The following is a 15,593-nucleotide window of genomic DNA, read 5'->3' as shown; positions in this document are numbered from 1 at the left end:
GAAAAGTCAAATTTAAATAAGCAAGGATGGTTTACACGTTTTTTTTTTTATAAGAACAAACTATATAAGGATATAACGCTTCGATGACCAAAATGTTAAGAGCAATTTCAAGAACATTTTAAGGCTTTGTAGACTCCAAAACACTTTTCTTGTGAAAATGGTAAAAAATATTCACAAAATAAGAACATTTTTAGGCTTAAAAGTCAAAAAGTTAAGAACATCCGAAGGTTTCAAAGATTTTAGATGTTGTTATAAAAAAACGTGTATGGCACTTCAACAAACTTTGATAGGTTCTCCTTTTCTTTTATAAAGAGGAACGTGGTTTGATACACCACAACATAATAACTTATGCAAGCAAAAAGCGATTTCGTAATTTCCTAGAAAAACGGTATAAATCGAGTGGGGTCGAATTCCGATATGAGATCTGAAAGAGATCTGAAACTTATGTCAATAAACATATTGCATGGTATTGACAAATGTCAGTGTATCCCCCTTTCCCCTTTAACTATCTTCTAGATTTACTTATTGTGATTATTTTGTTACACGGTAACATACCCCCTTCTCGCAGACCCACTGGGAACTCTTCCCATTGGAAAAATTGGCCAAAATATCGTCCCCGGTGGAAAATTATCTTCCAATTTTTGTCCCCACTGAAAAAAATCAAATAAACCAATCTATTCAAAATATTGTGCTATTTTTCCCATCCCCACTGAATTTTCTGACTTGAAAACAAAAGAAATTAAATCCCCAGTCATAAAAAATATGGGAATATGAATCCACATCGAGTTTCAGTCCGTTATTTTTACCCCCCACTGGCTGAAAAAATCCTACCTTGTCTGTACACCCCTGTCTCACAGCCCCAGTGAGAACTTTTCCCACAGTGAGGCTTAACAATTTTGATTGAAATCTCCATGGCGATAGAAATTCGATTGTCCATTCCTAAGTTAAAAAATCCAGTGGGATGGTTTTGGAATGCATTTTTTTCCTTGAGTTTCAAATGGGAAGAAAATCAAAGTCAAGTTCCTGGCAGGGCTGAAATGGTAGGTTACTTTTACCACTGAGACGAAATGTTGGCCAAATTTTTCAGTTGGGCGTGGGTCCTAGAGGGTCTGTGACACGGAATGTGGACGTTAGATGAATCGTAAAATTCCTATATATTCTACTTGCCACATCCTACTTGGTTTAGCTTTCAACAGGTGATCTAAATTCATAAGTGTTATTTTTAACCGTTATTTGATCATCAGAAAGTTGTGGTGTGAAAGCTAGGTTAGCTTCCTGTAGGTTTTGTATTTCCTTATGCTAAGTTTGCCCACAACGCGTTTCCTGATGCTTATTTTAATTCAAGGAAATTGTTTTTGGAAACATTTGGGGTCGACAAATGGATTCTCGATTTTTTTGAAGCTGGCATACAAGTAAAGATTTTGGAACGACGGTTAAAAATTTTGGTCATCGTCCTCATTCGGTCAGGATCTACATGTTATTCTGTATAGGAACAAACTGTATAAGAACATAAGCTTTGTTGGCCAAAATATTAAGAACAGGTTAAAAATATGTTCAGGCTTTATAGACTCTAAAAAGCCCAATTTCTTAGGAAATTCTACAAAAATACTCAAAAAATTTTAAGAACATTTTAAGAACATTTTTAGACTAAAACCCAAAAAAGTTAAGAAGATCAAAAGGCTGCCTTCATAAAGTTTGATTGCTTTTATAAAAAAATGTATAGATAAATAAAAAACTGACCACACGTTGCCCAAACAACAAAGCATGCTATCAGATTTAAGATTAAGAAACAGGGGTGAGGCACTTTTCATCTATGTTTTTGTATCTTAAAATTATCAACTTTGCTACTCCCAATGATCTTTGGTCTAGACTCAATATCAGGTTTGGACGACGAAAAAATTTCTTGCTTAGTATCATTTACATTCCTGAGAAATAAATATATTGTATGAGTTATTAACTGTAACATAACTGTATTGTGTTTGCTTTATAGTTATTTTATAATATTTACAATATTTCTTATAAAACTATCTATAAGAGATTTATAAAGATTTATATGTATAAATGAATAAAAGATCAAAAGTAGATTTTACATTTCCAGGGCATTTTTTTTTAATCCCATGTAATATAAATAGACTTCCTGGGTACGAGATTGCCAAACAGATAGTGACTAATCATCAGTCAGCAATATTTATTCAGGATCAATATCTAAAAAACGCTTTAAGGTGACTGCACTGAATTTATAGTACAGTTTGCGTTTACCATTTTTCGATACCGGTGAAATGACAGTTTCTCCGCTATCTAAGATTCCTTTCTTGTAATAATGTCTGAAAGAGCGGGCAAGTTTTTCATACGTCATCGAAGCATTAAGTTTGACTTCACCCCATAATTGGGCTAATTGTTCCGAATCGGTGATTTTGAAGATCCCGATTTTCCGATCGATCCACATGACACATGGGTGTTGGTCTTCTAATAAGTCGATCAAAAATTTGTACAACTTTATTGTGCGTTCGTATTTTGTACGTTCATACTTTGCACGTTCTGTAAAAATAAGAATAAGTTAAGAACATTAGAACATTGTGTTTTATAATATTATTTAAATTCCTGATTAATTACCTAAAATCTTCATAAGATTTATATTATGATGGTGATCCTGCTTGGCTTTTAAAACATTTGCTTTAAGTTTCATAATGTGTTCTCATTAAAAAAAGTCCTCAAAATACTTGACAACAATTTTTAAGTTTGGAATGGTATTCATTTTGTTATGACGTGTATTTTAAGTGTACACGTTCAATTGTGTCTCTTAATTCGAGTGCCATGCAATATGAAATTTGACACTAACAAAAAAAGCTTTGACTTGAAACTTTAATAAATTATACCACCGGGAAATCAAGACGAATTTTCTTACAGTTTAATGGGGAAAAAAATTAACTTTCTTCATTCTTATTGTAAATAATACCGAGTTTATGTATGTGTGTTTTTCTGTGACGGAGACCGTAAGGTTCTAATTTTTCTTGGTCCTGACCAACTGAGGACGACGGTAAATCAGCACTTTTACCATCCTCGATTTTGCGGGGCAGAACTGTGGGGTTTTCCAAATCGCTTTAGTCACTTTACCGTCCTCAAAAGGGTAAATACATAAACTCGCTAATAAAGGTCCCATGACGGGAAAGGTACTAGACAAAAAAATCCCAAAATCAATTTGCGTCTAGAAAAGAATTCTTATTTACTTAGTGCACTTTTTTAGTTTGTTTGTCTCAATGATATTTCCTTCACAAATAAAAGTATTTCGCAATATACTTCGTCCAAATGGATCAAATAACTGGGAAAGTCAAAAAAAAATTTACTTTGGTAAAGTATCAAATGAAATGATAATTATTTACGCTTTTAGAATTATTAATGCAGAATGCGGAATTTAAGCATTTTTTTCAATACGAAAATAACTTTTTTATGTGCCATGACGTGCCATGATTGTTTCTAAAGTCTGTTCAGTGATGACGTTCGATGATCAAGGATTCACTTAAGTGAAAATGATGGTTATAGCACTTTTCTAAAAGATCTTCATTTTTTCTTCTTCATTTTCATCTTCATTTTTAGAATTTCTTAAAAGACTTTTTGATTTTAAATTGTTCCACTCACAAATATCTCTCCAACGATACCAAATTTATGAAGATTGAAGAATTCCTTCAAAAGTTATAGGTAAAAGAAAAAAGAGTGCACACTTATCGTGAATAGACTAGAATAGATAGTTTTGTAATCTTTAATCGGAAATTCTTTGAAATTGGAAGGGATACACTATAAAGCTTTCTTTCCGCGTTTTTCAAAAAAAAAGTAAGGAACTATATTGTTTTTTTTCCCGCCGCATATAGATACCATCTTTAACAAGAGAAAACTATCGGTAACACCTAAATGGTATATTTTGTAGCAAGGAAAAGCTCTTTAAGAAAAAAACATAATCAATTTTTCTTTCTACTTAATCGCTGTTGCCTCTGTTACGTAAAATTTTTCACTTTTCTTCATTTTGGAATTAAAACTTTCTTCATTTTGTCTAATTATATTCTTAATTGAGAATGCCCACCAACGAGGAATTGTTTTTATTTTTTAAATTAGTGTAAATGAAACAAAAGAACCTGCCACCCAACAACCTTTTTAACTACAAAGTTGCCTTAGAGATAATTTGGGAGATAATCTATTATGATGAAATGACATTGTCCACAAATCATACTTATAAAGTTTAAATCAAAAGGTACTAAAGTTTAATCACTCATATGATTCGATATTCATGGTATACTCGGATGAAAAAAAAAGAAAAAAAGAGAGAACACATCCCCATCATTGGCCCGGCGAGATCCAAAAACATAGATTTGGAGAACCCCAACCAATGTTTTGGCTGCTAAAAAGATAGCTTGAAATCTCCCTTCAATAAAAAAGTTGATTATTTATCCCCATTAACATTTTTAGCATTTTTAGCTTCTATCCACTGGCTTGAAGGTTCTCACCGGGTCACTGAGACAGAGGGGTTGTAATGATAAAAATTCTTCTTACCGACTACTCTACTTGGAGTTGGTCTTGGCTTCATCAAAACCATTGAGTCGTTTTCCTCTTCATCGCTTCCACTAAGAGATGAATCAATGCTAGCTGATGTGGAATCAAAACTATTGGGTTGCTTAAAGCTCCTGTATCTCACTGATGCTACATTCGATGCACCGCCCACGTATGGTGTTGTGTGTGGCGGCATTGATGGTGGTGGCGTTGTTCGAACTAAAGGTGGTGGGGAAGTTAGTATCGTCGTTGATGATTGCAGATTAGGTGATGCTCTTTGACTGTTATGTGGTGAGGGGTAACGATATGGTGAGTTGGTCCTCTCGAAGGGAGATTGCATATTTGGTGAACGTCTCTCGTATTTTATATTTGTTGATTGGATATCATATGGTAAATTTTGAGAAGGTTCTTGTTTCAATTCGTAGTTGAAACCTGAAGGTCCTGGTGAACTTCGTGTCATTGGAAATTTCTCAATTTTCTCTTTGTGCGATTCTTCAAAATGTTGGATTCGAATTAATTGACCAGGGTTATGGTGTTTCGGTTTAACTATGGATAAAGTAGTGGTTGGTTGTTGATATTTATAATATTTTGTTGTTGGAGTGTTCTTTAACAGACTGTTGCTTGATTCTAAAGCGTTGAACCCGTTAGCAAGATGATCGGTTAACCTTGATTTGAACAAGGGTGGCGGTTCTGTAGTCTTTGGTGAATGAGATAGTTGCTGGTTCTCTTCAGTCGACTTGCGTTTCCGATTATTACTTATGAGTTGAGAGGAAGAATTGGAAAATGTTCCTTCAGATAAAAAAAGATCTCTTAGGTTGATATTTGGTGTGAAAATCTTTGTTTTTGTTGGTCCTTTCTGGTGTGGTGGTTGGTCAAAACTCTGTTGTCGTATGAATCTGATTGCAGATCCAGAGCTTGTTGGTGAACGAGAAAACGGCGAAGTTAGTGAATGTGATGCATTGGTGTATCCTCCATCATGGTTCGTACAGCATGCGCAATGTGTTGCAGATGACGGCCTTTGCACGGACAACATTTTCTTTTTATCTGTATTGTCCTCTGTATGGCCACTGTTCATCACCCGATAAAAAGGTATACTGACTCTTCAGTTTAAAGTGAACGTCCTATGTAGTCATAAAATGTTTAATAACGATATTAATGCTCTTTTGGAAACAATAGAAATTGCCGCGGGCGTATGGGGTTATCGTATTGAAATGTATTGTTATTTTCTTGATTGTTCTTATAATAGGTTCTTCCTCTTCCTTTTTAAGATTGACAATGTCTTGATGTAATTATAATTCATAGAAATTCCTTTTCATTCTTTTATAAGCTATAAAAGAAGAATAATAGTGCGATTAACTTCAACTTCGGTGAGTTCTACAAAAGAAAATAAACAACACACCGTGTAGTGACAAATTGATGCAAAGAAAAGAATCTTCCTTTAGAAAAGATAAGTTTAATAACTATGGTCAAGTCTATTCTTCTGCACGTTCTTTTTTATAAGAACAAACTATATAAGAGCATAAGGATTCATTGGCCAAAAAATATTAAGAATGAATTAAGCTCATTTAAAGATTTTTAAGGCTCTAAACCATTGAATTTCTTAGGAAATTGCAAACAAATACTAAATATTGGTGAAATTAAGGAAATTTTAAGAACAAGACGTAAGCTTCAACATAAGACGTAAGCATTATGAAATTTCAAATGTTCTTATTTGAAAGAAAACGTGTATTTTAAGGAAGAAATATGGCAAAATAAAATTCAATAAATTAAAGTAAAATTCAATCGTTCGGAGGTTTACTTAAGTTTAGTTTACTAAACACACACACTAAACACATACAGTTAATCTTTATGGCGAGTTAAACCATGTTGCTCTGTTTTCACCCAAGTCTGACTTTAGTGTTTTGGCCAAGAGTCTTGTAAAATCTTACAACGTACTTTATAGTCGACGTACTTTTACTCCATTAAAATGCAAAGTATTCTTTTAGCTATTTTTACGTGCAGCAAAAAAATAGTTCCGAAGGAAGTAAACTGACAGAATTTTAGACAAATCAAAACAAATAAATTTTTCCAACCTCATTGGCACACCAGTGTTTAGCTATCGTATTCAGAGATATATGTAAAGTCATGCTTTAAATGCATCTTTTTTATAATTAAAACAAAGAATACAACAAAAGTATTAATTGTGTCTGTCAATTGCGTAGTTTCGATATCCGCATAGACTTTAAGAATCACCCTCAAATACATGCGCATAAAAAAAAAATCAAAATGTCTGTCAGATTTTCCCTATTGCATAACCGAAAGTTACCTTTTTGTGTTTACAATGCAATTTTCAGAATCTTCAGTTTCGAATCTAAGTCCTCAAAAAGTGAAACTGAAGCATATTAAGTGAGGAATTTCTAGAAATGGTCTAGCTTAGAACGTCAGAGCTCCATCTTCATGCTAATTGATAATCACCCTGAGCTAATGAGTAGTTTCGATTAGACCAATTATAAAAAAAATTAATTACACCATTTCCATCATGTATGTTCGAATTTCTCCTACCAACTGTACGCTATAATAACTTCTTCCTCTTGTGTAAGCCATGCAGCTTTACACTAAAGTGAAGTAAAGAACTTGTGCCAACAAGAAGGAGCCCGTAGGGCGTGAAGTTTTTGCCAAAAAAGAAATGGAATTGAAAAAAGCGTCGCTTCTTCAAAAACGGTATCCCAAAACGCCAATTTTTTCTCTCTCGGGTCGATTTACGATTTTTGGCTCAGACATACCCGTCAACTTGCAAACCTAGTACCCCCCCCCCTCCGGGGTCTTACCCTTTAGAGTTTCACCAATTTCTTTTTAATATACTGAAATTCTCTCCATTGATTCACTGCAAATTAAAAGATTAAAACCTCAATTGTGGGTTGTAAAATAATCTTTTATCTTCAAATAAAATTTTGCGTTGTTTGAAAGCCAATGACCCCAGCTTTCTAAAAAACTACATTTTAGCTGAGAACGAACTATGTAATCTAATTTCAAACCAAAAAGAACTGCACAAATTTCTGATGAGAACCCTGCATGAAACCTTTCACAAATATACAAAACTACATTTAGAACGTTTTCAATCCATGGGTTGGCCTGAAAGCTGGCAGTAATTACAAAGGAACTATTATAATCCCATGATAATAAGCAACGTTTTAATGAAATTTTCATTGAAATAAAACAATAGTAGTCTTACCAAAACGGCGCACCACTGCGCTCAACGAAAAGTTATCAGTGTATATCTTGGATGTTTGATGGACGGTCTTTGGACATTAGTTTGCAGCTAAGTAACTAAAATTATGGAGAACTCGCTCATATTCTATAAATAATAAACTCTTAAAACTTAATTCTAACTTGTATGCAGTAAAATGTAAAAATAGGTGAAATAGATCTCAATATTATATTAGCTGTTAAAATTGTTTCTATATTTGGTAAACATGAAAACAGACCCCCAGAATAACTCAATACCCCCTTTCAATACCGAGTTGCACGAAGGTCTGAGATGTTTGATTGGATATCAAGAACTAAAGAGGGTTCCCCTTTTTGCTTTTTATTATATACACGCAAGAGTAAAAACCAGAACAAAGCGAGAAGTACCCACTCTTTAGTTATCGCAAATATACTCTCATATTTCATTGAATCTCTACTCCCTCTCGATTATTGTATCTTAAAGGAAAAGATGACAGTGAAAATCTAGCGCTAATTAGAATCCTTACTATTTCGAATCTTTCTATAATATATGAGCTTATAATACTCAGTCCATGAAAAGCCTCAAAATATTGTCTATAAATTTCAAAAAATTCTATAGACTGGAGTCGTTTATAATACGTGTAATACAGTAGTATAGGAGTTATATGATAATACGATTATTGTTACGGGATTTAGTTTGTAGTGTGACTAATTAGTCGTCTAGCTTGCTAGACTAAGAAAATCCCCGTTTGAATCTAGGCTAAGAATGTGTTGTTTTTTTCGGGAAAAAGCACTACGGAGAAAAAACAGTACACTTACCATTCTGTAGAATACCTAGTAGCAGCTTTTTATATGTAATGATTGCTGATCATAATTCCAGTTTCAGTTACGAACGTTTCAATAACCAACCATATCTTGTCAATATCAAGAGAGATAAATTGTCACAGCTTTATCTTTCGTTTAAATACGTTGTGTAGGGTTAAGAAACAACAAACATTGCTTTAGGTAAAAAAGAAGGGTCATTTTTGTCTATAACCGGAAAATTGATTTGGTATTGCAGATGTTATCATCCCTAGTATTAGACTTAAGGGCCAGACAAAATTTTTGCTAAGTATTCTTGTCGAGACATGTCAGTGATAGCGAGGTCAAGACAAAAAATCTAAGTTGCGTACTAACTTCTTAAATCACAGCAACAGGAACTTTCTAAATCTTTTCCTTCTCGGAATATTTATATGTCGGAACATTCTCATATAAACCAAAGATAACATCCCAAATATTCGAAATCTTACTCGAAGTACTTTTGAAAGAGGAACTGACCCAACTGACCAAAGGTTTTACGCATTCACGCTAATTTATTTCCAAAATCAAACTAATTTGGCACTGAACCAAATACTGAGACGGAATAAATTGTTAGATGCATGTATTCAAAACAAGCACACACATATAAGGAAAACAATGAAAATCAATTCACACTTTCATTTGGACGCTCATCCTTGACAGGAGGGAATAAACAAAGAATATAATTTTTTAAATGATGTACCCCTCGACGTTTCAAAATTTTACTTGTTTTATCCCTGGAAACTATACCTACCCTTGACATTATGCAATTCACCTCCATCGACATGGCTGTTTCTAGGAATTCTTCAATACCCCTGTCAACAATATATTTTCCATTCCAATGAAAAATTGGATGAAAAAAATTCAAAAGGATTTGAAACTAAAATAAACGCGCGGAAGTGATATTTTTTGGTTGATGAATACATCCAAGTTTGCCAATAATTGCTATGCTCTACCTTGTTTCTTCCTAGAATTCTAGTATGTTTTTCCCTTTTTGTTCATGATGATTCGATGAACCAATCACAATCAGAACGATGGAATACTTTTTACCAAAAAAAATCCTTGAAAAAACTGTGTAATCTCATAGAACAATTTAATTAATCAATAATGCTATAAGCGACAATCTCGTACCGTCAATAGCACAGGCCGAAATCATATATCGATCTGTGCCGACCAATCCAGATTCTATTCAGCGCGCAATCAACGCAGAGAAAAGTAACCAACCGTCAAGACAATCCAAGATCTTAGATTAAGTTCATAGTTGATAGTGACAGTGATAGAGAATCATAACATAAAGATTTGTCTAGTATTTCGATTCCATTGAAGTAACATTACCATAATTAATAGTTTGGTATTTCTTTGATTCTTTCTACAGTGATTAGACATGTGCGCGATAAAATTTCTTTACTTAGTCCTCAGAGTTTGATATGTTCTTTGAAAACTCAGGGTTGCAATCTCGGTATTTAAAGTTTAAAGAGGATAACCTATTTCTCTAATGAGTTCTTTAATAAGTTTATGTAAGGTGCGGATATAACAGACTTCGCACACCTTGCTTATAAATCTATATACATCACAGAATCCCTATCATTGTACAGCATCTTCCGGTGACGATTAGCATACAGAAAACAGAACGAATAATTTATCAAATTGCCCAGGGGCGAGCACTCGATTCAAAGACGACCGTACTCGCCACCAGTATATTAAACTGAACCATCGACTCCACCAGCAGATTCACCAAAACCATCAAATCCACCAGCAGATTCAAAAGAACCATCAAATCCATCAGTATATTCACCAGAACCATCAACTCCGCCAATACATTTACCAAAACCTATACCTTTAATTTCCCACTGATTTTTTCTGGGGTCACATCTTGGGGCAAGTGGGTCACATCCTAGGGCAGGTTTCACATCTTGGGGCAATCGGGTCACATCTTGGGGCAGGTTTTACATCTTAGGGCATGGGTCATATCTTGGGGCTGTACAACGTAAGAGAAGATAAATTTCGTTGACTGCTACCTCAGGTTTAACTTCTTTTGAAATACAGCGTGTCTGAAAACAACGAAGCAGGATTTTTATAAAGAAAAATGTATAGACTCTCAGAAAAAAATCCTAATTAAATTGCCATTGGGTCAGAAAAACACCCCTGTCTCATAGCCTCGATGAAACTTTTTGCCACCGCGGGGATATAAAGTTTTCCATCGTAATCCCAATGGGGATGTGATTATATTGTTCCAAGCTTAAAAAATCCAGTGGGGATGGTTTTGGAGTGCAATTTTTTACAATGAAAATTGAATGGGGAAGAAATCAAATTTTGGGGTACTTTTAGTACCGGGGACGAAATATCAGCCACATTTTCCAGTGAGTGGGGCTAGGGTCCCAGCGGGTCTGTGACACAGGGGTGTGAAAATATCAAGTACTTAAAGTTATGATTATTCTTATTGACCTAAGATTTATAATAAAAATTGTTAAAATGTAGGAAAAATGATTGAAATCGATAGACCTTTTCATAAATTACGTTACGAACATCACTTGCCTCGTTTTGAAATTATTGTCATGGTGATTAACTACCAGTTCATTTTATTAAAATTACTTTCTATTCATAAAAAAATCATCTAATGTCTCAAGAGACGTAATCACCATGGTAATTGTTTGAATACGAGGCAAGTTATCTAATGCATCCATCATATCAAAGTTGATCATGGTACGAAATTTTTAGTCTTATAATTTGACCTCAAGCTCAATAAGAGAAAAATAGTAAATACAATTGTAGTTCCATAATTCGACATTTCTAATATTGGCTGCACTCCGTTATTTGATAATATTGAAAGTCACCGTCAACAAGAAACTCTCTTGAATGACACTCTATTATTCGATATATTCCCTTATTCGATAAAAATTCGATATCTCATGAAGATCGAACTAAAGAGCGTCAATAACTGTAAGTAAGTCTTATAACAGCAATCAAAGGCCACCCGAAGACTCCTGTTTCGACAGGCTAGACACCAGAGGATATGAGAGGGCGCTACTCTTTTTGACCCTGCATTGTTTCACCTCCAGAGTATCAATAGGCTGCGCACATCCCTTCTGATATGTTTTGATATAGGGGTTGCGTATCGTGTATAAAATTCCCGACCTAGAGTTACCTCCGCATCATTGGCGTTGTGGGAAAATTTTTCTGGAGGGGCCAAAGTCAATTTTTTTTTAGATGGCGCCCCTCTCCAATTTTCCAAAGTGTTGTCCCACCCACCATTTTCTAAACTTTTACCAAATTCATTTGCCTAGACATAATGAGGAAGGAAATATTTAGTGGAGAAGAGTAGATTTATCTTTGATGAATGTAAAAGGGAAAAACAGGCCCCACCATGGTTGGGGCCGACTAGAAATTTTTTTTAAATCAACTGTCAAGATACAAATAGACAAATTTGACACTTGCTAGAGTGAAAAGAAAGTTAAAGGAACAATGTCTTATGCGAGCGAGGCGAGCGAAAAAAATGATGTTTTATGATTCCAATATTGTTGTCAGCATATTGGTCTTGGGGCGCAGTTAGATTTTCATTTAATATTGTACACAAAAAAACTTGTAAATTAGCTAGATTGCAAAGAAGTTACCAATATACTGTATTGCGAGCGAAGCAAGCGAAAAAAATTGCAAGTATTTTGAAATTATCCCAGTAAAATTGGTCCTGGGCGCAATTTAAGGCGCATAAAGTATGATTTTTAAGATTGGGGCGTTTAAAAAAATCTCTTTTGGCGCCCCTTGCTCTTTGGCGCCCCTTCAAAAAAGCTCTGCTGGGGGGGGGGCATGCCCCCCAGCCCCCCTGCCACAACGCCACTGCAGTCCGCATTTGTGTTTTTGAGTTAATTAACTTGTTTGTAGTTTTTACTTGTTTGTAGTTAGTGCAAAAGGTTTCTAGACGACTAAAATGTCTGAATTATTCGTCTAGCTTGCTAGATTAGCATCCCCTATATCAAAATCAATTCTGGGGTTGCGCACAGCCTAGAGTATCAAAGCAAGTTTTAGGGGTCGCAACGCTACATTCCATTGTAAGAAGGTGGTTATATGCTTAAAAGTTGCGTATTATTAATTAACTTATAGTCTGATCTGTTCACATTCTATTGCATTTAGCGTCATTCGTCGTCAATCTAAAAATTCGAATAACTTTTGATTGGGTCGTCAAAACAATTTTGAAATTCGGACCAAGGATGCATATGAATGCATCTGGTCAAAATTTGAAAATTTCTTTACCAATGTCTAAAAACATACTGGCTGATGTGTTAAAATTTTCTTTTCCACAGGGCGCTACTCTTAAGTCCTAAACGAGCTTCTGAGATTAATGAAATGTAACGTTGAAAGGTTTTGGACCTTTCCTTGATAACCTGGAAACGGACGATATCATTTCTAATTTTTCCAGCGGAAACAGGTCACCCACCAGGTCTTTGAGAAGGGGTGTGCTACCCACTTTGGTGATAGTGAAAATTTAAGTCTCAAAAGAATTGTAAAAACTATATGTAATGATATACTCTGTTTAAGCTTAACATGAGGATATATGCGCTCCATCATTGATTCTTCGGATATTAATGTGATTGACAAATGCAAGATAAAATTACGTCTCCACAGGTTAAATTTCAGAGAAAGCTAAACTGTGGTACTCACGGTACATTGTTGACAATTTGGAGTCTAAAAAGTTAACAAAATTAACAAAATTTGCTATAGAGAATATCATTGGGTTAGAAATTGTCACAAAAACCGTACAAGTCTGCCATAATTAGAAGTTGGGAAGGAAAAGAATTTTTTCCATTATAAACATTTTTTATAAATTCAGATAATTTTCGGCAATATTTTCGATTTTCAGGCTTGCCATGTTAGTACAATGTTTTTATTTTTTTTCAAATTTCCGGTTTTAAAATGTTTAAAGAAAGTGTGTAATCAACCAAACTATCCGAAAACTTTTTTTTAAAGTTTCAAAGGAATCGATCAAATAATATGATATTTTATGTCCCTAAAATACATATCCTTAAAAAGGGTAAAAAGTACTCCCTAAACCCGGGATTGGTACAATAATGAGAAAATATTGTTGCTATTTTTGCATACAAAAATGATTCTGTATCTGTACTTTAAAATTCATTGACAAAAACGCACTTCAAAACATTCTATCTGCATTGGATTAACTGAGATGAAAACAATATAATTTTCATCCCCATTGAGATTATGATAAAAAAATTCATCCCCACTGTGGGAAAAAGTTCCAACTGGAGCACTGAGACAGGAGTGTGATGTTTAAAACTTATAATACGACCCTTAAACCCTTTTGAGGCAAGCAAAATTACCTTTTAATAAAACAAGAAACAGATTTTAATGCCTAGACTGAAAGTAGTATTTTTATATAAATAAGAAGACTAAAAATCGAACACTTTATATATTTCTAATTCTCTATATAAGGTCTTCTTGGCCGGATATGTATCATCCTTTCCAACAGAAATGAGTATGATGTCGTTGCATTCTCAAAATCGGAAAATGAAAGTTGCTGACAGTCAGCGCAAAGCATGTACACATTTTCTAATAAGAGCAAACTAAATAAGAACATAAGGCTTTGATGGCCAAACTATCAAGAACAAGCTAAGAACAAGGCTTTGTGAACTCTAAAACGTCCGATTTCTTAGGAAAATGGACAAAAATAATCGTAAAATGGCCAAAATAATAAACATGTTTAGAAAATTTTGAAGGCTTAAAACTTAAAAAGTTAAGAACATTCGAAGGCTTCAAAAATTTTGGATGTTCTAGTAAAAAATACACTTGTTTTTCAAAGAAAGCCCAAACTGTAGTATTAATTTAATAAGAATTTCAAATATTAAGCAATCTTTAAACAAGAGAAATCCCAATGAATAATACACTGGATTGATATTGGGTTTTAAGCTGGGCATATCGGGGGTTTTATATTCAAAAGCTTCCATTGTTGAGCAAAAACTTACAATCGCGACCTAAGAAAGGCATATAGGTCTTCCAGGGTTAATAAAAAGTTATGTAACTAAACGAAAATTATGGAAATATTGTAAGTTACGTAACTTAAGATAACTGAAAAACCTCAATACTTAGCTTTTCGTGGGCATCAAGTGAAACTCCTTTGAAAAAGATCGTTGGTACTTGTTATAAAAGTAATGAAATGCTGATGTGTTACTCTTCCATCCATAATTTTATTCCGTGCGCTATTTGATCCCTTTGTACACAATAACAACAGCGACAACAAAAAGGACAAATCGTCTCCCACTACTCTTTGAAAAATAAACTTATGTTAACAATTTTTGATACAGCTTTCGTAACACTCTGTAAGCAGGCAACAACAAACAACTAGTAAAAACCGGAAATAAACAAAGATATGATAGCAAGAGCGTCATACGTGATGATATCTATCCTCTGTACCGGGGGGGGGTCACTCGTTCTCAAAACGACCATACGTTCGGCCCAAAAATTGACTTTCAAAATTGGACCCTTACAGTGCAGAAATAAGACACCCCTGTCTCTCAGCCCCGGTGAAACTTTTTTCCTCAGTGGAGATAAAAATTCATATTGAAATCCCAATGAGGATAGAAATTCTATTGTTCAAAGATTAAAAAATCCGGTGGGGATGGTTTTGGAGTGCAATTTTTAAACATTTAATTTTTGAGTGGGGACAAAATCTAAATCAAATTCCTTCAACTTTTTTTTTTGTTCGCGCGAAACTTTTTTATGACGTAATCTTTTCTTTAGGCAAAAAAGGTTCAGAAAAAACTGTTGCCCATTTCACACGAAAGTGGATACTGGCCTTAACGATTTGTATATTCACCATATATAAAAAAGCCACAAAAAATTGCAATGAAAAGTTTACTGGCCAAATAAACCAAATCCAGTTTCGTAAGATCTCCTTCAGCTGCTACCATTAAATGTTATTCGCAAAAATGTTAAATACCGCAAAAAATCAACATTTTTGCGAAATCATTTATTTAGTTTATAAACAAGAAGTGAGTAAACATTTT

The 15,593-nt window shown here is 34.2% G+C and overlaps 1 protein-coding gene across 1 annotated transcript; it reads right to left on the bottom strand.

Annotated features, from left to right (window-relative positions):
* Nucleotides 1–1,950: 1,950 nt before the first annotated feature.
* On the bottom strand, nt 1,951–5,868 carry LOC136818107 (ETS-related transcription factor Elf-2-like). Its single transcript, XM_067074464.1, has 2 exons — nt 4,543–5,868; nt 1,951–2,538 (listed from the first exon to the last, which is right to left on the bottom strand). Exons 1-2 carry the CDS (start codon nt 5,612–5,614, stop codon nt 2,189–2,191), a joined length of 1,422 nt encoding a protein of 473 aa, XP_066930565.1. The 5' UTR covers nt 5,615–5,868; the 3' UTR covers nt 1,951–2,188.
* Between the last annotated feature and the right edge of the window lie 9,725 nt (nt 5,869–15,593).

The sequence above is a fragment of the Clytia hemisphaerica genome, unplaced genomic scaffold, assembly GCF_902728285.1.
Source record: "Clytia hemisphaerica strain Z4C2 unplaced genomic scaffold, Clytia hemisphaerica genome assembly, whole genome shotgun sequence".
Lineage (NCBI taxonomy): Eukaryota > Metazoa > Cnidaria > Hydrozoa > Leptothecata > Clytiidae > Clytia > Clytia hemisphaerica.
The sequence above is the reverse complement of the archived record's forward strand: the minus strand, read 5'-3'. Positions and strand labels throughout refer to the sequence as shown.

Excerpts from the sequence above, each read along its gene's own strand:
- LOC136818107 (XM_067074464.1), bottom strand. The coding sequence starts at position 5,614 with ATGAACAGTGGCCATACAGAGGACAATACAGATAAAAAGAAAATGTTG. Across the intron at positions 2,539-4,542 it reads AACTCCAAGTAGAGTAGTCG|AACGTGCAAAGTATGAACGT; the intron begins GTAAGAAGAATT and ends TTATTTTTACAG.